At 27.7% G+C, this 23,220-nt stretch overlaps 1 protein-coding gene across 1 annotated transcript in view; it reads left to right on the plus strand.

Annotated features, from left to right (window-relative positions):
• Positions 1-22,929, plus strand: part of LOC107444116 (putative ATP-dependent RNA helicase DDX5) — a 35,028-nt gene extending 12,099 nt beyond the window's left edge. Inside the window, exons 8-15 of the mRNA XM_087150541.1 lie at positions 2,350-2,510; positions 3,354-3,526; positions 7,055-7,103; positions 8,203-8,267; positions 9,609-9,670; positions 16,007-16,063; positions 19,248-19,484; positions 22,801-22,929. Coding sequence (XP_087006667.1) covers positions 2,350-2,510; positions 3,354-3,526; positions 7,055-7,103; positions 8,203-8,267; positions 9,609-9,670; positions 16,007-16,063; positions 19,248-19,484; positions 22,801-22,868 — 872 coding nt within the window. The 3' untranslated portion in view covers positions 22,869-22,929. The remainder of the gene's footprint in view (positions 1-2,349; positions 2,511-3,353; positions 3,527-7,054; positions 7,104-8,202; positions 8,268-9,608; positions 9,671-16,006; positions 16,064-19,247; positions 19,485-22,800) is intronic.
• Positions 22,930-23,220: the final 291 nt, after the last annotated feature.

Raw genomic sequence — 23,220 nt, forward strand, 5'->3', positions numbered from 1 at the left:
ACATGCCCGATTTAACTTGGGGTAATCAGGGAAGCTATTAAAACAAATACCCTTTTCAAAATTTCAAATCTCATACAGTCAGAGATATAGCTAGGATTATCTTCAGAGAGTGAAAAAGAAAGTTTTTTTTTATAATGAAATTACTTTTAGATGAATGGAATTAAATAGTAAAACTACAATACTAACCCATTTCTCTCCCAGTGTTGCATCTCACGTGTTTGGTGTTTTTGTGTCCGCGTGCCATGAGATGGAGAGAAAGATTGCATCGTTGAAGTTGAATTTTTCCCTACTTGCACGATTTTTTTTTTTTTTTGTATTTCTGAACATGATGATGGCTCTACACAATTTCCTACCTTAAATTGAAATCATTTTGTAACTTCACTTTCATTAGTGTTTTGGGATAAATTTGGTTTTTTCATTCTTATGTCTAAGACTGCTGTTTTAACAGTAAGGTTTGAAAATCACTTTCAAAAATATTTTTAACCTTATTTTAATAATTATTATATGCAGATCTTGAGGTTAATAAATATGTTATCACATTTTTTTTTAAGATAGCGGGGATTGTAGGGAAAACTGGAGATCAGTGGATGGGACATCACATATTTCACCGCCCATACCTGCCAAGTCTCCTGTTTTGTAACGAAGACTCCTGTATTTTACAACTATTTCCTGTCTACTTATATATTCTCCTATTTCTACGTATTTGTTGAAGAAATTTTTAAAAAACAATTTAAAATGTAAAAGTTTTGGAGATAAAATATCGACTGATGACAAGAATACTTCTCTTATTCCTCAACAGATGGTGCCATTGCCAGTACTGCAGTATGTTGAGTGGTAATAATTTATGTAGAGCCGTGATGGCTCAGGGGACAAAGCATTTACCTTCCAATGAGGTGAACTGAATTTGAATCTCAGGGATGACTGGTCGATACAAATTCCGTATCCAACTTGCACCAACCACAGTGCTGGCGTAAAAATATCCAAAGTGGGTTAGAGTTCCCTTGCCGTCAGGTTAACGTGAGAGGTTTTTATGGTTTTCGTCTCCATGTAACTCAAATATGGGTTAGTTCCATCAAGAAGTCCTCCACGAAGGTAAATTTCTCCCATTACTTGATCCAACCATTGTCTTCTGGATTGGAGTTCAAAATTACAAGGTTACAGAGTTGAACATAAGTAGTTGTAAACCTGAAAATTAGGTCTGCTGTTCAATGACGATTACAAAATAAAATATCTCCATAAAAATTCAGAAAAGGCTGTTCAATGATGGTTATAAAATATAAATTAGTTTAGGTAATTATACATAATGGCTTTAAAAAATCTTCTTTAGATTAAGATTTATATACATATTTTTTACTTCGCTAAATGTAAATGCTTATATTATTTTCAATTTTGAATTTCTCATTTTCACTTACATGATTATGTAGGATGCATCAAAACTTTACTCGTAGCCTAAAGAATGTCGCTAATAAAATCTCTGTTATTCTATTTCTCCAATGTTGGCAGGCATGACCACCAATAAGTCGAGCAAAAGATACTGCTTGCTGACGAAAATAGTTTGCATTTATGAGAGAACATATATTAATTTTCTGCAATAAAAAAAAAAAATCTGACAGCGAAAGTTACACACTTCACAAAGATGATAATGTAAAGAGATTTATACTACTTTTTCTCATTTTAAGTAAGAAATGAAATAAAACACTTCAATAAAATATTGTATTTTCATTAAAATTTTAATCATTATTACATTTGAAATCACAAACAAAATTTTGTTCTTCAAGACAACAAGACTTTGTTCCCTTTCTGCAATTTCATTTATTAGTTTTTAGGCTGTTGAAAACTTTCTGTATTGTGTCGTATTGCTATAGGGGAGTTTAATACAATCGAGAAAATGTATCTGATTTGTTAATGCTTCGGGCACGCAATTAAGCCAATTATTAGTGTAATACATTTTTAATATAAATAATACTACTTGTGTCAAAAATGCAGAAGCTGTCAATGTGAAATTGGTCTTCTTACTTTTTACTCAACACTTGCCGTTCAAGCATAAAAATTTTCATGACATAGCATTTTTAAGAATGAAGGAAATAGTCCCATTTATGCACATGGGGATTTCATAAGGATTTATATATTTATGATGATATATATATATATAGAATCCTTGTCAAAAATTACATGGAAATAGTTTAATGAGGATCTCAAATTGTTATTTAAGCTAAAATACTATCTCAAATTGTTGAATTGTGCATAGGAGATAGTTTAATTGCCTGAGAAACTTCCCACTGACAATAAAACTCGGTCCCGCCTTCTTTAGTAGTGATTCTTCTCAAATATTTATTGAAATGATTTTAGGAGCTCATCTATGCATCGCTACCCCTGGGAGGCTGATTGATTTTGTATCTGAAGGTGTGGTCAACCTTAAGAGGTGTACTTATTTAGTTCTTGATGAAGCAGATAGAATGTTGGATATGGGTTTCGAGCCTCAAATAAGACAGATTGTTGGACAGCTCAGGGTAAGCTAATAAAAAACTTTATATATTCCTGATTTTTGTGTGGACATCCCATTTTCTACCAATGCGAGCTTTAAAATGACTAAATCAAGATACAGTCGGACCTCAGTTTGGCGAACCCCAAATTAACTAATTTTGCTTCCTACCCGACTAAAATGAAGGCAAAAACCTCAATTTAAGGAATAAAAAGCCCCTAACTAACGAATTATTCCGGCGTTCTGGAAAAAAAATTGGGTTAGAAAAACTATGGATTGCTTTTCAAATGATTAAAGTGTTCATCCTGTCGAAACACAAAACAACTTTTTTTTGTATTCATCAGTTTTAGACATGAGTTGTCTCTTTAAACTTCACAGTGCGTACGAATAACGATTGAGTGTAACCTGTGAGATCAGGAAATTCCTTTCTTATTCATCCCTTTCTATATTTCATTGAAGTAAAGTGTGTTGGACATTTATTTTTGTTAAACATTTGATTTTTCAGAGTTTGTGAAACGTTGTAGATTGTTGAAAACGAAAATGTTTATTTAAAAAAATTTAGATTAAGATTTATATACATATTTTTTACATTGCTAAATGTGAGTGCTCATATTATTTCCAATTGTGAATTTCTCTTTTTGACTTACATGATTATGCATGTTGTATCAAAACTTAACTCGTAGCCTAAAAGATGTCGCTAGTAAAATCTCCATTATTTTATTATTCCAATGTTGGCAGGTAATAGGTATGCAAAAGTAAACTAGCAAAGAAACAATAGGATAATTCAAAGCAAATTAACTTCTGTACAGTACAGAAATAAAAAAGTTATTTATTTATAATTTAGTGAGTGTGTATGAACTTCTAATTGCAGCCAGATCGACAGACGCTGATGTGGAGTGCGACGTGGCCCCAGGAAATCCAAAGTTTGGCCGAAGACTTCCTAAAAGATTACGTAAAAGTGACCGTGGGTGAGGGGAGACTCGTGGCAAATCCTAAAATAAAACAAAACATATACATTGTGGAAGAATTTGATAAAGAAGACAAGTAAGACATTTATTTTTCACATTTAATGAGACAATTAAATTTAAATTCATTGCGTTTAGTGTCCTTTTACACGAAAAGACATTTCCGCGAAAAAAATATGATAAATGTTTGTATCTTAGTTTGAATACGTAAGTATTTACCACAGGATGTGTATCGTTTTTAAAAAGTGCTTGAAGGTGCTGATTTTCGTTTCTTAAAATCCCTTGAAGGTGCTTTTTTCAATAGGTGTTTTTAAAGCTACTTAATTTTTCCTTTTCCAAAATGAGATATATTTTCTTAACCATGTCAATATCGGCCACAAATTATACAAAAAGCGTGCTTTTCATATAGTTCTATTGAACATTTTCACTATACATTCAACCACAATCCATATCGATGGACGGTCACTCCGTAGTGTATGAAAACGGCAATCATTTTGCATGTTTAATGAAATACTTGCATGTGCATATGTACTGGATTCAGTGGGAAGGATTCTTGTACTCTCATGTGCAACTCTGCTGCAGTTTGCAAGATTTTCTCAATTTCAGGCTTAATTTTTCACCCTCTGAAATCGAACCATTAAGCATCTCGAATTTTCGCTTATTATGGAGATTGACTGAACATTGTCAAATTCGCCATTGCAGAATCACGGTGACACAGCGACATTGTCGCAGAATGATACCAAATTGCAGAAAGATTTTATTTTTCGGAAGTAAAAAATTTTGTTTCCCAGAAATTTTCCTAAGATTTTCATTTTTCTATTCTCATTTAAGAATAGTGAGAAACAAAGAATAATGAAGTAAAAAATTTTCTTTTCTTTTCTGGAGAAATTTTTGTTCTACTTTTTTATGCAGTAATTGCTATTGATTTCCACATAGTTTTTAAAATCCTATATTTTTAATACAATATTCTTTACAGCTAAATCTCAGAATGAAAACATACATTTAGTATTGCATTTAGTGTAAATTAGAAATAACCCTTTTTTCAAGAATTCGATTCGCATGATTTTGCTCGATTCGCATGTCGATCTCGATCTTTTTCTTCAGTAATTGCAGCTGCAGATTTCCCAATTTTTTATTAATTTGATGAAGATATACAAAGGAGGGGAAGAAAATAATTAGTTTGTTTTCCCCTTAACAAAATGCAAGAAGATCGTTAATAATATTAAAATGAAAAAATATTACATATTCGATTAAGAAGATTATTTTATTATCCGACCTGGGTTTACAAAAATCACCTGGCACTTCTTTGGCCAGCCCTATTAATCAATACAATTACAGTTGACTCGCGTTATAACGACCCCATCGGGACTGCCCCAATCTGGTCGTAATATCAAATGGTCGCTATATCAAAATGAGCAAATTTCCTTTGAAAATCGGTCACATAATGGCTTTAAACGTCATAATGCATGCATATACCTACTATTTGTGGTATACATGTTATAAACCAAAAAAGGATAGGATGCATACATTAATAAAACATAATGACATTTTAACAATTGAATTACAACTGTTAACAATTAAGAATTTTATTTTAAAGTACAGATTAAGAAACATAGTATGACAAAAAAAAATCTAGTTTCTAATGAATTAATTTTTTGATGTACATAATTTGCGGTATATATAACGAATTTTTTTTTTATGTACATAATTTACAGCATTATAAAGAAGAGTAAACCGAGGAACATAAACGAGGCTTCATTAGACGAAGACATTAATTTTTTGATGTGCATTAATTTGTTGAAGTTACATGTTAAGAGGACTTAACATATGTGTGCTTGTTCAAGGTCAACCATTCAACCCCACTTTCCAATAGGAAGTTAGAAAAGAGCGATGTTCAAATTCAGAGAGGGTCGTTATATTAGGAGTTGACCTTTTTACGGTCGTTATAGCAAGAGTAAAATAATGTTATCTTTTATGGATGTGAATTGGGTTATATCATGTTGGTCGTTCTATCACAGGGTCGTTATAACACGAGTCGACTGTATATCAGTGTTTACATATAATAAAATTGTTTATTATTATTTATTTTTTTTACTTATTGATTTTTTTAGAAAGGTAAATAAATGGCACTATCACTGGTGGCATATGTATATTCAATGATAAATAATCATGCTATTTTTAAAATCCTTAATTTTTAAAAAAAAGTACTTAAATTTTTCACAAAAAAAAAGTGCTTAATTTTTGCTTTGTTAAAAGAGTGGTAACCCTGTATAAGGATTAATAATAATTATAAATATTATGCTTTTATCATTAATTTATTTTTTGATTAAAAGTCTGTTGATAAAAAGCGTTATTATTTTGTTATTTAACTTAATTTAATAAGTGTGGATTGATTTTAATTAAATATAGATTTTTTTATCTATTTATTTGTTAGTTTTTTTATAGAATGATTTGATAATTAGTGTTACAAATGTTTTTTTAATTGTTTTCTTTTTAAATTAATATCTCTCAAGTAAATTTTAAAATCTTATTGATGCTTACCTTCCCATGATTTTTAATCATTGCTAATATATTGGGTTTTATTAGTTGTTCATTGCATTGATTAAATACGATTTAACCTCAATTGTGCACAGATTATTTATGTATCATATTATTATTTTTTGTAACAAAAACTTTCTGCTTGTAAATAAATGCTTTTCCTTCAAAAACAAAAACAAATTATTGCACACTAAGTTTCCTTAGTCTTATTTTTCCCTTTCAGTCACATTTATAGTTCAAGTTATTTCTAATTATTTAAATCACCTGATTTTTTTTTTTAATAAAAATTATTTATTACTGCTTTTTTAGAGTTGTGATTTTATTTATAATTTTATATTACATGTTTATTAAGTGTAAATTTTGTTTAATTTTTTTTTTAAAGAAGCATCCTTCAATTTTACCTGAATCTACCTAGAAAAGTCAGGAAAAAAATTTATCTTCTTTTAGAGCAAGAACTCTGTTTATATTTTCAAATTAATTATTGTTAGTTTTTTTTTTTTTTTAATAGAATGTTTTAATCTTTTTTGATCAACTTAAAACCCATTGTCCGAAATAATCTATTTTCTAGACTCGTCAAAATCCCGACAGTTCGGAGTATAGGACTTTCCACTGTATCTATAATTTAACAATAAAATTAAAATACTTTTGTGCGTTGTCAATCTATCATTGATATAAATAATTTTTTTTTTAGTTATACAATTTTACTGTGGCAATAAGTCAAAGTAATTTAATTTTTACAAATTGAATTAATGCATGTTTTTAATATTGGCAAAATTTTAATGAATACATGCTTTATTAAAAGCCTTGTCTAGTGCGCTAACAGCACCAAAAAACACTCCTTGTGAAAGTTATGTATGAAATGGCTTTTTAGTTTTTTTTTTTTTTTTTTTTTTTTTTTTTTTTTTTTTTGCATGTTTTATATTTTATTGCTAATGCTTTAATCACTATCAATTTTCCTTGGAACAATGACTTTTATTAAAACTTTAAATATATAGTTTTAATCTTTGCTTTTTTACTGAGTATTTCTTATCAACTTTATGTTATATAATTGTTTCCTTACTAATTACAGGCTTGTGTCCTTATTAAAAGAAATTCACTCTGGAAAAAAATCAAATAAGGTATATTACTACTTTTTGAAGTAATTTGCTTTTATTACATTGCTTATCTAATACAGCTGTTGCAGTTTTCTTAGAAATATGCAATTTGTTTCAGAGATGTACTCTTTATTTGAGCTCATATTTTACTTTCCAATTATACAATTTATATGGTTTTGCTTTAATTGTGTTGCATTATCTTTAATGAGAAATAGAGTTATGGTTAAAGCTATTGACCTATATCTACTATATTCTTCAATGAAATATGATTTTTTATGTACATATAGTGTACCTGTAAGCAAAGTTGTTACATAGATATTTTAAGTATTGTATTTACACACGTACATTGTATTTACATACATATGTATATACATAAGTACATTGTTTATTCTTACTTACTATTATTGTACATTCAAACAATGTATGTACTTGGTTTAAATACATGCATGTATATGTGTATAAATCGTATTCTACATGCATACAAACCATATATGTATGTACATACAAACGTACATGCATTTTATTTAAAAAACTATGTCTATATAATGTACCTCTAAAGAACGTTCTTGCATATACTTACAAGCTATTACGATACATTAATACAATGTATGAACTTGCGTACATTAATGCATGTATATACATTATATGTACATACATTTGCATACATGTCTGCACGTATTGTACATAATCATGCATGTAAATATTGTACAGACAAACAACATTTGTGCATACCAACATTGCATATATATATTGAAATCTCAAATTGCATTTACATGTGTACATTCTATGTACATAAAAATATGTATGCCCATGCATACTTGCAAACTGTCTTTGCACATAGTGTGAATTATATTTGTTTGTAATCTTACATTTACAGTAATTAATAACAGTAATTAATTATTGTGGTCATTATAGCAGCTGTAATCAAATTTCTGATGAGCTGTAATCACAATTACAGCTGTAAGTAAAGTTGTGGTCATGATTACAAGTAATTAATTACTGTAATCGATTGCATTTTTGTCAAACTTTAATTAAACTTCATTACATTTTTTTTTTTATGTGCGCAATGTGGTTAAAAAGAAGAGAAAATAAAATTATCTGTAACAGAAATATTTCATTCTAGGTTTTGGTATTTGCTCAGACAAAAAGAACAGTTGATTACTTGGGAGCAAAATTAAATCGTTTAGGGTAAATATTTTCAAAGTTTATTAAATGATATCTTTTAAAAAATTACTTTAATTTGATTCATGTTCATTTCTCCTAATTTTAGAATAATTTATTATTATTAGATGATTCCCTCGTTTCTCTTAGTTAAATATTTCATTGAACTGTTATATATTTCCAGTGTAATAATTACACATAAAATTATTCTTAGCAAACTTTTTTTATCAATTTTACATTTGTTCAAAATTGTTACACTATGTATATCTACCAGTGCAAAAATACAATTCCAATTCACTAGTATATAAGACATGTTAACTCGATTCTATGTTGGGGTACCTTTTCATAGATCAGTGTTTTCATCATAGAAAAAAAATGGGTGAGAATTTCTCACCCTTTCTCAAAAACAGGGTGAGATTTCAAAAACTTAAGTGAGATTTCTAAAAACTAAAAAAACACAAAAACTCTTGAAAAAAAAATTCTTTAATTATAATACATTTCTAACGTCTTCTATTTTTTAAAGCATTGAATATTTTTGGTGCATCATCATAGAAGATTTAGCCTTTACAAGGTATTTGTCCATCTTACATTAGCACATAAAAAATTTGAACGTCTTACATGAAGAAACCTAACCTACGGTAAACACGTGGTTGCAGAGAAATGTGTTCTGAAAGGGGTTCTGTGGTTGTGTTCTGTTGTTCGAAAAGGTTTTTAACAATACTGGTAAATAGGGAAGCTAGATAACGGGGCAGATGTTGAAAATAATGAAAGATACAGGCAGAAAAGTGAAACGGATTTTATTCTAAATGGCGTAATTCTAAGCTTTGTTCGAAAATGCGAGAAATTCGCGAATTTTGAAATTGATTTATAGAATGCGCGAATTTCTGGCGGTAATAATTTTTTAATGCGAGAAAAGAAAAAAATATGCGAGATTCTCGCGCTGTAGTGAAAACACTGATAGATGACGGTTGACATTGTTGATTACTCCTCGCCCCACAATCCTGTATTATTTTAACCATTCATTTACTCTGATTTGAGTAGTAGTTAATTTACGTCGCACTAGAGCTGCACAATGGGCTATTGTCGACGGTCTGGGAAACATCCCTAAGGATGATCCGAAGACAAGCCATCACAATTTTGATCCTCTGCAGAGGGGAATACTCTGATTTGAATAGCTGAATATGTTTATTCAAAAGTATTCTATTTACAATTCATAACTTCACTTTTTATTTAAATTTTAAAACTTATTCTTTTTCATTTGAATATCATATCGATCTTTGCAAGGGAAAAAACATTTATGTATTACTTACAGATATTTGCTGTGTTAAATTTATCCTCTGTTTTGTTAAACAATTTTTCTTTTTACAGAATAAAGTCTTACACTTTACATGGTGACATCTCCCAAACAAAGAGAGATTTTGTCCTGAATCGTAAGTGTTATATATATTTTTCTGTACTTATATTTGTGTCGAACAATGTTATCGTATTGAAAGCATAAATAATTATTATTAATATGGTTGACTATCGTTAAGTTGAGTTCGTACTATTTTTTGTCCCCTTTTATGTAATCATATCTAGTTATTTCATTCGTATGAATGGCACATGATCACTCTTTTGGTTTCTATATTTAGCAAACTATACCATTTTCAGCTTAGCTTCCTTGAAATTTTTCAATTTTGCCATCATTAGTCGCCACCAAATCATTCTTGGTTTTCCCTTTCTTACGCAGGTTGTGTAACGTTTTTAAAAGGTGCTTATTTTTGATTTACGTTTTTCTAAAACCCTTAAAGGTACTTTTTTTATTCAGGGTTTGTAAAAAGTGCTTTTTTTTCTACCTTTTAAAAAGAGTTGTTTTTTTTTTCGTCGTGCCTATTCTTGTTCCAATTTACAAAAAATACATGATTTTCACAATTTTTTGTGCAATATTTATCAGAAACTAGTTATTTTATCATGATTATGTAAAGTTTTTGAAAATGTTTGTGAATTTTATTGATTTTATGTTTATAAATTAAGAACTTTAAACGATGGGAAAAAATTATTATTACTGCACAGATCTTAATTATGATTGTTTTTTTTTTTTTTTTTTGGAAAGTGGTTAAAAATATTTTTGGAGTGCTTAAAAAGTACTTAGCAGGTGCTTATTTTTTGTTGAAAAATCTGACTACACACCCTGTTACAGGGTTGCCACTTCACAGGGAAAACCTGGAAAAAAACAGGGAATTAAAAAAAATCACCTAAAGTAACAGTGAAACTGGTGGGAATTTCATGGTTTTCTTAACAAACTGGGAAAATACAGGGAGTTTTGTTTCTTATTTTAGTCTTTTAAAATAAGGTGATTACTCAGAGTGTAATCTATGGAATATTTAAGTATATTTTAGCTATATTAAACTATTTCATTTACTACGGCATTATTTAAGTATGTTCAGCTGTTCCTTTTTTTTTCTCTTAAGTTTTTCCAACAATTAAAATTAATATAGTTAGCTCAATATAGCTCACACAAGAGCATAATAATTGTGTTTCCTCTGAATATAGTGTATATAATGTGTACAGGGAAAGCATGTTTTTTCAGATTGAGTGTCAACCAGTCTTATTATTACCATTCTCACTATGTGTCCTGACTCTTTCCACTTTCTCTCTTATTGATTTCATCTTCTATTGATTCTAATATTGTTTAATTTCTAATTTTAACAGAGCAAGAGATTTCGAAAAGCCTCAAATTTTTGAATGTCTGACTTTCTAAGGCACCCTGTTTCAGAGTCATGCAATAAAATTGCTTTAAGTATTGTTTCATAGATATTTATTTTCATTCTGTAGAGAATGGTTGTTGAGGTTTTTTAAAAGAGACGTTCTTACATGAATGACTCTTTTTAATGTCTATTCCTCAATTTAATTTAATAAGTACTCCTCAACTACTGTGAAGGACAGAATTGACATAGATAAATTCTTTTAAATTTTCGTCTTCATCAATTTTTAGTTTTCTTTGAGATTTTGCATTAATTCTCATAGTTTGGGTTTCCTTTTTATTTATAAACAATATAATATTTGCCATATTTATTAAATGTGTCTTGTTATGAGGGTGTTTCTTGACGACATAAGCACAATTCCATTGACAAAACCTTGGTCTTCTAGGACAGTATCGTATCTCTCATGCAATTGTGTATGTCTGATAATCTTTTTAAGGTACAGTAGAAAATCGTTTCTCTATTTTTAATTGTAAATGACAAATACGGAAAAACAACTAATGCATTGTAAAAAAGATTTTAAAATTACTATGAGAATAAAATTTAAAATTACATACTTACTGCTGAAATATTTACAATAAACAATGTAGAAATTTTGATATGAACATTTTTATATCTTTCGCAACGCAAACGAAATTTTTTACTATTATTATCTTGTAATTTTTTCTTTGAAATTTTCTTTAAAAGCTTTGAGCTGTTGGCACTGGTTGTGATCGTCATTCGATACGTTTCACACTTGTTCAGTTTTAAAATTATGTAAATTTTGTAACTGGTGCATAAACAAGATGTTAGAGGCATTTTCTTCATCAGAAGTTAATTTGTTTCTTCACAAAATGAAATGAATCGATTTTTTTTTCCTTTGTAAATATCAGTAAGATTTCTTCACGATAAATGCCAGAGTTTAAAAAATTATATGAAGAAGTATTTTTAAGATTGACCAGCTAAATAAAAGATGTGGGTAGTACTCTAGGATAGCCTATTACAAATAGTAACCACTTTCAGAGTGTGGCAGGGTTGTTCATTTAATAAATTCTTTTGCGAAAAGATTTTACATATTTTAATTAAATCATTTTTTTTTTAATAATTTCTTAAAAATCACATTAATTTCAAGTTGTACAACATACTGGTTATTTCTTTTTTAAAAAAATACATAGTAAATGAACTTTTAAGGAATATAATAGTTTTAAAATATTTACAAACTCAATATATGTTCATACATGTTTGCTACCTCTTCATTAAACTTACTTTTCTTAAGTAAGATTTTTACTTGTTGAGGCAAAGTAAAGGGATAAAGTATTTTTTTAACTCATGATTAGGGTACACTCCAGCAATCAAATTTAGTGATCCAAAAAATTAATATAATCGACAAACTTGAGACAAAAATTTGAACAATTACGTAATCCATGTTATGGAACACATCAAAAATTATTTATTACCATTGTAGTGTATCTACCACTACAAAAATACTATTCTAATTCACTACTAGCATATAAGACATGTAAACTCGATACAATATTGGGATACCTTTTCATAGATGAAGGTTGACATTGTTGATATCTACTCTCCCCACATTGGTGACCGGGACGCGGTGTGAACAAACCTACTTCGATGGATGGTCCATGTTGAACTGCAACATTATCCATAGCCTCACACTGTTGCTTCTCAATCTCGATCACACATAAAGTACAATGTATACACTCGATTGCTTAAGGCAACGCCTGATCTTAATACTGCTCTTACGATCAGCTCTCAAAAAGTACGGTGATCGTAATACAGCTCTCCCAGCTTCCCACGAAATGGCAATGATTCAACTAGTGGTATCCATGCATCAAAATCTATCACAGCTATAATTCCGGTGGGGGAGTACTGTATTGTGCCATTACAAAAATACAATTCCAATTCACTAGTATATAAGGCATGTGAACTCTGTTCTATGTTGGGTTATCTTTTCATAGATTAAGATTGACATTGTTGATATCTACACTCCTCGCAGTGAATCACTGTGTAGTGAAAATTACGCATATTCACAAAATTTTAAAAATCACACTTCACATTTTATGGATATATTTTAAAGAAAATAAAGCTCAGTAAGTCTTCATTAGTTATCTGTGAAATATTGTTCTACAATAGATTTTATTCTGCTCAAAACGCATTACTGATATTCTGAAGTAACAAAATAGAAAATTTGATATTGAAACAGATATGTTAAATTGATAATTTATCTAATTATATACATTTCCTGTAACCTGAAATTTGATCTAACATATTTTTAAAAAAAGTATATTTTAATAACCGTGCAATTATGCAAATTTTATCAATTATTTACAATGCTTATTTGAAAGAAACTGAATGTATAATATGCGTTATACATTCATTCAGTTTCATTAATTCTAATTCACGTCATTAAATTTTTCATGAAAAGTTTCACTGATGCTAGTTTTCAAATGTTGGCTAGTATCCTATGTCAATTGGAGTTTTTTTTTTTGTTTTTGTCAATTGAAATTTTTCTAAGTGATTTGAAACAGCAATGTAACTATCAACCATTTGTATTATTAGCTGATAAATTTAGTAAAAAAAAAATTTGGTTGTCAAATATGCATTGTGATTTAAAAATATACAATTTCTGTTTCTACGTAATTGTAAAATCTGGTTGACATGTACTTTAGCATATAACAATAATACTGAATTGGTCCTTGAAAGTTTTGATTTTAGGTCCTTGAAAGTCATTGAAAAGTCCTTGAATTTTTAAAAAAAAAATTTGTGGGAACCCTGGTAAATTTAAAATTTCAACATTTAAAATGTTTTTGTACCTGACACTTACAGTTATTTATTTTAATACCACACATTTGAAATCCATACCACTCGTAGAACAATAAATCTTGTACAACAATTTTTTTCTTTTTTTTAAATGCATGAAATTAGATTTTAAAAAAAAACAAATTTAGTTACTTTTTTGTAAATTTCAAATATATTTCAAGGTTGTGCAAATTTTTCGTCCATGCGTAGGATTGCAGTGCATTTGTGGAACATTTGGCGATAATTGTCCCCATACCGCTGTGAACCCTTCTCATGATTAGTGAAAGTATTAGTAAAATACCTGTTTTGGTAGAAATAAAATGAAATTTCAAAGGAAAAAAAATATTGCAGTAGGATGCAGTAATATGTAAAAATATGATCTGTATACTATTGTAAATTTTAAAGTATTTTTAAATGAAAATAACAGAAATCTTTATTTGAGTAAAACAAATGGTAAGGAATCTGAAATTTTTTAATCGCTAGTTAATAACTTAAATTTAATAGAATTTTATGTTCTAACAAATTTCACATACTCAATGTCTTGTAATTTTAAGTTTGCATTTTAATTAAATTATGTTTTAAGCTGGATTGAATTTTTTCAACTAAAATAAAATCATTTTAATCTTAAGCTGTGCAAAAAGTCATTGACATGTTCTTAAGCCTTAACTTTTTGAACTGATTAAGGGCTGTGTCGCATGTTTTTAACCAAAAAAAGAATACAGAGCTTTATTCACCAAATGTTGCTTTTCAATAACTGCTAACATGAAAGTAAAGAGAAAAAAATTACTTTTTCTATAAAACAATTCAGTTCCAAGGGGAAAAAAGTGCCAAATTAATATACCAATAGAATTCTTAAGAATTACTTAAACAAAATCTTAACAAATAAATTCACTTTATGGAATCATTATTAATTTATAATTGTTGAATAATCATAAGATAGTAAAGAGTAACATACTCTTTAATAATTATTCTTAGCAATAACTTATTTATCTAAGCTTCTCCCAGATTAAGTAATTTCTCAAAAATTATAATATCATATTAAATACAAAAGTAAAACAATTAAAAAGTTTAAAATTAAGGGGATATTCTGAGAAAAAAAATTATTTTAAATGAAAATAAAATTATTGTTAATCAAAAGTGATTACTAAAATGTATGTGTGGTAATATTTTCATGTAACCCCAGATTTTAAAAACCTTGAGAAGATCCATTATATATATATATATATATATATAATATATATATATATATATATATATATATATATATATATATATATATATATATATATATATATATATATATATATATATATATATATATATATATATATATATATATATGACTGCTGAAAAAAAAATCTATAAGACCTGTCTGAATTAAGAATAGAATTGACATGAAGTCAAAAAGTTCTAGCTGACATATACAATTTGGAGTTCACATGGGGAAATACTATTGTATTCAATTCAAAACTTATTTTTTAAATGTAAAAAAAAAATAATGAAGATTTTAAATAAGCAATACAACGGTCATTTAGTAAGTAAATCATTGCAAATCAAGCAAGTAAAAAAATAACTACTCAGATCTCCTATTCGAAATTTGCATGTCTTAATACAATCATACTAAAAATGCCTGGGATATTATACATGGAAACAATAATTGCCAAAAAAAAAAAAATCATGAATTTACAATGGAACGGTGCAGTGTGTGTCAATAGCAAATTTAGAATAAAATCAAAATTGAATATAATCAAAAATTGATTTCTCAGACGCACAATTCGACAATTTATGGTAAAAGGTTTTGTTTATTGACATCTGTTATAATTCCTGAAAAAGCGAGTGACAAAGCTTAGTTTTCCTAAATCAAATTTATCAAACAACAATTGTTCAAAGATGCGATTTAATATTTAGCTGTTGTATTATCATATTATAAGCAGCTAGATTTTAAATCAGTGAAAATTCATAAAAGAAACTGCCAAATAAACAATCAAAACAGGACATGAAGTATGAGGATATTATATTCTTTTATAGTAGGATGTATAACATAGTCACCACTTTTGCCATCTGAAGTTTGTTATTTGGTAGCCATTTTCTATGCAATGGTTGCGACTGTTAATCTTGGTTGAACTATTAGTAGCAATAAATGCATATTTTTTTCTTATTTCATCAATTTCATGATTTATTTTGAAAATATGTACATATTTAATCTCTAATTTTATCAAAATATTTCAGAATTTCGATCTAGAGATTGCATTTTGATTGCTACTGATGTTGCAGCTCGTGGACTAGGTAATTAATATTTTAAATTACATTTCTGTTATCTGTAAAAATTACTAAATATCGAATAATTATTTATTTAATTCTAATTGCATAAACTCAATTCAAAAATAGTGTGCAAAATGTAGAATTCGATTGTAAAACATCAAAAAGTTACTTTTTAAAATTTTGAGTTTCATGTAAAGGTATCATTAACAACATTTAGCCAATCAGGTCAGCAAATTCTTTTTCCTTTTTTAAGCTGCTTTCTTTTTTAAAAAGTGGGAGAAAACTGAATACATTTTATAACTGTTTGAGAAAACATCATTTTATTATCTAATGTTTTTTTCTTAGATATCAGAAATAAATATTCATAACTGTTCATTTAAACTCTTTTTAATTCCAAATTTTCTTACTATAGGAATTTTTGTATTTACATATTCATACATTTTATGTTATAGAGCACATTTTATTCATAAAGGGGTGGTTGACAATCAGCCTATCTAAACGTGTACTCAATGCTGAAAAAGGTTTTTGTAGACTTTCATTTTCTTAACTCTCTATTAAAATGGAAATAAATTGAAAATAAGAAAGAAAATTTGTTAAAAGTTTATTTTAATACTTTTGGAGTATTACTAAATTTTTTAAAAAAAATACTGTTGCTATAATAATTGCTTATTATAACATTTTTATAGTCTAAATTTTAAATTGCTTCCATTCGAATGTAAACTAAAATGTGTCTCAATTCTACAATCAATTAATCAAAGCAATTACTTTTTAAATTATTACTTAATTATAACATATACTTTTTGAAATCGAAAATCTTCAAATCTGATTTTTTTTAACAGTTAGCTAAATAAGCTCTAAATTTTTCCTTACTTGTATCATAATAGCAGATTACTTAATAAATTAAATTATAATTTTTTTTCTTATTTGACTTTAGTAACTTGATGTGATTCAGAAAACAAAGTTTTTTTTAATTCTTTTTTACTATGGTAGATGGTTAAATGTATATGGTATGTTTTATTCAAGAAATGTATAACTTCTTCAAATAAATATTTTAAAATTATAACCTTCTACACAAAGAATGTATCATATAATTGTAATTAAATTTTTAAACATATTTAAATTTTTTCACCATTTTAATATGAAGTTATTGTCAAAATGTCATTTAAAAATTCCTGCAAAAAAAATAATAATATTAATAATTTTATGCTAGCTATGCAATGTTAAGAGTTTTAATAACTTCAGCATAAAACATTTTTAGAACAGTTATTACGCCCAAAACTTAAATATCATTAAATAGCTTTATTAAATATAAATTTTATTTAGTTTTTTTTTAAGGAAAAAATTCTGGAATTATACGTAAATTTACTTGGAAAAGTCAAGAAAAAAAATTTCTTCTTTTTGAGTATTTAGAAGATGTATAGAAGCTCTGTATTTCCTCTTTGCAAACATAGCAAAAGGGTTCCCCAAAATAGTGTTGTGTCGCAACTTAAGCTGCCTATTCAGATCTTTAAAAAACGTCACAAAAATAGGTAGTTAAGAACCTGTTTGTACTTATATGGTGACTAACGAAAGAAAATGAGAAATGAACTTAAAGTGAAACAAAAATTCAATCAAAGCAGTATAAACTTTCAAAAAAAAAACATGGAAAATGTGTTCTGATTGTCTCTCTTTTTCTGTCTCCAACCTTCAGGATTGTTTTTCCAGAAAATCCCAACCCCTGTGGGTTTTTCATGTTTGTTTTTTTCTTTCAAAAGAGAGGGCAGGGATAAGTACCTTATTTTAAAAAAGCTTATTTTAATATTAATAATTGAGTTTAATTTTAGGAATTGACTTAGCATATAGGTAATTAAAGTGTAATTAATACAAATAAATTGGTGCAAAAGTCTGAATAAAGTTTCTTCTGACATCACGATGCAAAATGTACTCACATACAATCACCCATTTGAAACTTATTTTGACAGAGGATTACTTTTTATATTTTAATTTTAAATGTTAGAGTATATATATATATATATATATATATATATATATATATATATATATATATATATATATTTGCATAGAAAGCGAATTAAAATCACTGACTAATCAATGGCCGTACAGTCAAGTCTAGGCAGCAAATTGACTCTCTAGTCTCTGATCACAGTTTTCTCACCGTAGTTTAATTTTTTTAGGCTAGACTACATATATATTTCAATAGAATAGCTCTTTAATATAACAGAGGATAAAAAAGAAATAAATTTTAGAAAACTCAATAAACCCACTTTAGGGTGGGTTTTACTTGGATTTTCAGAGTGGGTTTTACTTGGTAGGTGGGTTTTTTGCCACTCTGCCAGCCTTTGGTCGATATAAAAATCACCCCAAAAATAGATTTGAAGCTTGCGATGAATTAGCTTGTTCTTTTAAGGTGATATTCAGCTGGGATCAATTAAGAAAAATGAGAGGCTAGTTAAAACTTATAAAGGGAAAGCAATTAAATTCAGTCAAAGCAGTGCTCTCTGGTGAAAAAAAAAAGAAAATGTTGTAAACAAATTGCTAACAAAGGTAGTTGTAGTATTACAACAGTTTTTGTTTTTCCAAGCCTTTTTTTTTTTTTTTTTTTCTTCATTATCATCCAGCAAAAATAAATTTCGTGTATAAACTTTACAATAACCACAAAGAGTTGGAAGCATATGGTGAACCTAAATCCTGCATCTCCACTAGTCTAAGTGTTTACAGTACTATCTGCATCCCAAAACAGGAAAGATTCCCACCTCTTTTGTGTGCAGTGCCACAAATTAGAAAATTGAGTACCTTGAATAACTTCGGATCTAATTATTAAATTTTCACGTACATCTCAATGGTTCAGTGGCTCGATTCAAATATGCTCATTAATTTGTGCAGTCAATTTAAGTTACAAAATCAGACACAAAAACACACTTTCTCTGAATAAATCTAAATTATTTTACTATTCAATCTTCAGGTTTGACCCATGCAGTTTTCTTTACTTTTTCCTCTATAAAATTTCTAAGTTTTCATCCCATGGAGGGGCCTGAGCCTACAGCACCTGTCCCAGTTTTCTTGACCTTGGGCTATTGGGTGCAGTTGGGTGGTCAGCTGAGCTCGAATTTCTTATACTAAATGATGAAATATTTTATTATTTTCTTGTGTTGATAGAACATTTATTTCTGTTGTTGGATTTAACTAATATCTTTTCTTCCCACTCCAGATATTGTTGATGTTCAACACGTTGTTAATTATGACTTCCCTCCAAACATTGAAGATTACATCCACAGAATAGGACGAACAGCTCGAGGAGTCTCGTCTGGAGTTTCTCATTCCTTCTTCACTTCAGACAATGTTGGTGTTGCTTCTGAACTCGTTGATGTCTTAAATCAAGCAAAGCAAATCGTTGACCCTAAACTCTACTCGTTGATTGGGCAAAAACATCAACGTCACTACAGAGGTGAGTAAAAGTTTTTTTTTTTTTTTTAATGCAGCAACGGGGTTTGGAATTTTGATTTTTTAACCGCTTCCTTTATCAATTTTTTTTGAAAGAATTACATTGATTATTTATTTTTTGAAAATAAATACGAGGAACTAAAACAAAACATAATACCCAAGTTTAGGTTGAAATTTTATTTTTTTATGTGTAAAAACATTTAATTTACCATCACATTACCATCCCGAGTTATCTCGAGCAAATAAATCATTATTTGCACATTGCTTTAAAAGTGTCAATGTTTTAAATATGATACTAATATGACCTGTGAAATTGGAGGATAATCTTTCACTTGTTAATGATTGCTTATTAATGTGCTATAGTCTGTCATAAATTTAGGTCCTTCTCTGATAAATTTTTTCTTCTGTTAATCATTATTTTCACTTTGCTTTTAAAGTATCGTTGTTTTAAATATGATGCTAATATGACCTGTGAAATTGGGTGATAATTTTTCACTTGTAAATTTAAAAATCACTAAAATTGACATAGTTTTGTCGATTACCACAGATTTTTTCATAGGTTTTAAATTAAAATTATTTTAATACAATGTTATTCAACATGCAAAATTTTCAAAATGCAGGAATTTTGCACAGTTTCAAATCACTTTATTGAGTGTGCAAATGTATTACAACTTTTATAATTTCTGTTTAATTCAATTAAGAACCTTGAATATCATGAGTACCTTAAAAACAGCGCTCTGATTATGTATTAACCAGGGTTTCTTTTTATTTTTTACTGAGTACCTAAGATAATAAAATCATTTATTTATTCAGAAACTATTAATTTTCTTAGCAGAATAGTTAAATATCTCTCTCCGTGTATTCCCCATAGAAATAAAATGTTTGACTATACATTATTTTCAAGAAATGTTCTCCAAAACTCCTGATGTTTTCCTGTATTGCTCCTGAAAACTTTTTTACAATGTTCAGAGATAATTGTGCTCTGGAAAAATCCGAATTTCCAGATTATTTGCTTACCACTATCTGGAAATTTCCAGAAATCATTGATCACATTTATGTAAAAAAAATTCTTGTATATTTATATATTAGAACTAAAAATATTAGAACTAGAATTTATACTTGACATCATTTGTAAATATGTTTTTCTGATAGAATAATAAATGTAATTAGAGATAAAAGTAAACTTATAAATAGTTATTCATTTAAATTATGCTGCATATAATTTCATTAGAGTTTCATGTTTTGAAAATATCAATGATTTAAATTGATAAAGACTTAACTTTTTTAAAAGGCATCATTAATGATTTTCCTCAGGAAAGTTTCAGGAATTTTGAGTTTGGCTGACAATCACTCATGTGAATTGCTCCTGAAAACTTTTTTACAGTGTTACCTGCTCTGTTTTAGGCAAGGTTTGAATGAGCCCACCTCGGTTTCTTATCAAAAGCGCAAGTTTTATTGATTGATGAAAAATTCAGACTTTTTCAGAAATAATTTTTATTCCCAAGTTCTAGAAATTACTTCTAACATGAAAGTTCAGTAACTATTTATAATTTGTTTTGTTGCGTTGTAACCATTTTTTGGCCGGTTTGAGATTGCTATTTTTATTTCTTTACAACAAACAGATTGTTACATAAATTTAAATTATTTAATTAAAAGATTACAATTTTTTTATTACATTTACACGGGTTTAATTCAAAAGTCTATTTGAATAATATTTAGACTTATTCATTATTCTTGATTATCATTGTAACTTAATATACAACTTTGGTTTTTTAGATTCTTATTTGTGGTTATTGTAAAATTAGTTGAATGTTTTTTTTGTCAGATTGTTTAGTAATATTGTGTAAAGTTTATTTGTAATAACAGTTAAGCATTCATTATTTTAATTGCATATTTTGACTCGAAACAGTTTTATATAAAGCTTATTTAAATAGTTAACATAACTTATTTATTGTTTAATTATTGCAAAATGGTTAAATACAGTTTTCAATATATTTGTTATAAAAATTTATCTTTTTTTATGTTACATAATAAGGTAATATAATGAGATTAAATAAATGTATACCCCTTTTAGTTTTAATTATAATAATAAAAAAAATCACATTATAATAATTAAAAAAATCACATTGTAATAATTAAAAAAATCACATTGTAATAATAATTGAGAATAATATTAGCAAAGGATGAGAAATATTACTAGTAAATACTTTTAAATAATGAATAGATATATTGTTTATAGGTAAAAAATATTTTATATTAATTTTATGCTGATAACAGTTAAACAGAAATAAATCTATCAAAATATTAGTAGAGTGGAAACAAAAGATATGGTTTGTTTAATTAACTGATGAAACTTAAATGTTATTCTAATAGATTTGGATTCTGCTGTATATTAAAAAGTCTTGATTAACAATGATCAATTTGTAGTATAGGCCTAACATGAGTTTCATCCACCAGAATTTTCTTTGCCATGTTAATTTTTTCTTCATATTTTCTTTAATATGATTTATACATAAGGCCTGACCGTTACCAAACTATAAAACACCCCGAATAACTTTTATTCTAATGATCCGATCAGTACATACCATGACTCAATTTTAAGGGTTTGAAGGGGTGACCTCAAATATGATGATTAAAATTATTGCAGATGACATTTTAACTTATGAAATGAGACACGAAACATACTCTATCTGGATAAACATACCTATTTTTATGAATTCAAATTATTGGGGTTATCTATAATCTGTAAAAGATGGTCCTGGTTAGGAGAGAAGTCAAAAGGTTGAACCCCTTAATGTTAATGTATTTTCTATTATTTATTTTATGTATTTAATGATATGCATCTTTTTATGTATTTTACCATCTCAAACTTTTTATACAAATTGAAAAAATTTAGTAACAATTAAAAAATTCAATTATGCAAAAGTAATTCCATGCAATATATAATTTTTAATGATAGTCAAAATTTATTTAATGATAGTAAAAAAAGAATTTTGAATTATAAGGTATACAATTTTTTAAATCATTTTAATGAAAATACAAAATTTGAACCACCTAGGTTGAATAGTTCTCAAAATAGGACAAGAAAGGCAAAAAGTAAAATTAATGCTGAGGTGTTTATTCTTTTGATTGTTCACATTACCAAGTTATGGTCATTTCGTCATTTAAAATATGGTCTGCTGCACTAATTAAAATATTTATGATTAAGCCTTCAAACCATTAAAATTGAGTCCTGGTTTAAGAAAATCCAATCATTAAGAAACAGTTTCATGCACTTCAAAACAAAATGTAGATTTATTATTTGTTGTTTACATTTTTAGGTAACCAATCTAAACCAGGCTTCAATTCAAGACCATTCCAACGACAAAGATTTAACTATTCCTTCTGATATTGAATAGATTTTTTTAGGTGTAAAAAGATTTGTAAATAAAATCATTAATTATTGTGAATCATTTGTATTATTTCTTTTTCTTCTTTTTGCAAGTCGTTTGAATTAAGAAATTTATTTAATTTTGATTCAGCTGTTTTAAAAACAATGAGATGAGTTATATCTGCTCTATATATTTGAGTGACCGATTGTGTTATGAATTCTAAAATTTGTGCGGAAATGTCTTATACAGGGGGGGGGGGCACCTACCTGGAAAAGTCAGGAAAATATGGACAAAAAGCGGGGAATTTTTAAAGAAAAGCTGAAATTTTTTTCTTGATTATACTCATTTTTTTTTGTATTTAAATTATTT

Source organism: Parasteatoda tepidariorum, chromosome 1 (assembly GCF_982258835.1).
Source record: "Parasteatoda tepidariorum strain Cologne lab strain chromosome 1, Ptep-v5.0, whole genome shotgun sequence".
In the NCBI taxonomy this organism is placed as follows: domain Eukaryota; kingdom Metazoa; phylum Arthropoda; class Arachnida; order Araneae; family Theridiidae; genus Parasteatoda; species Parasteatoda tepidariorum.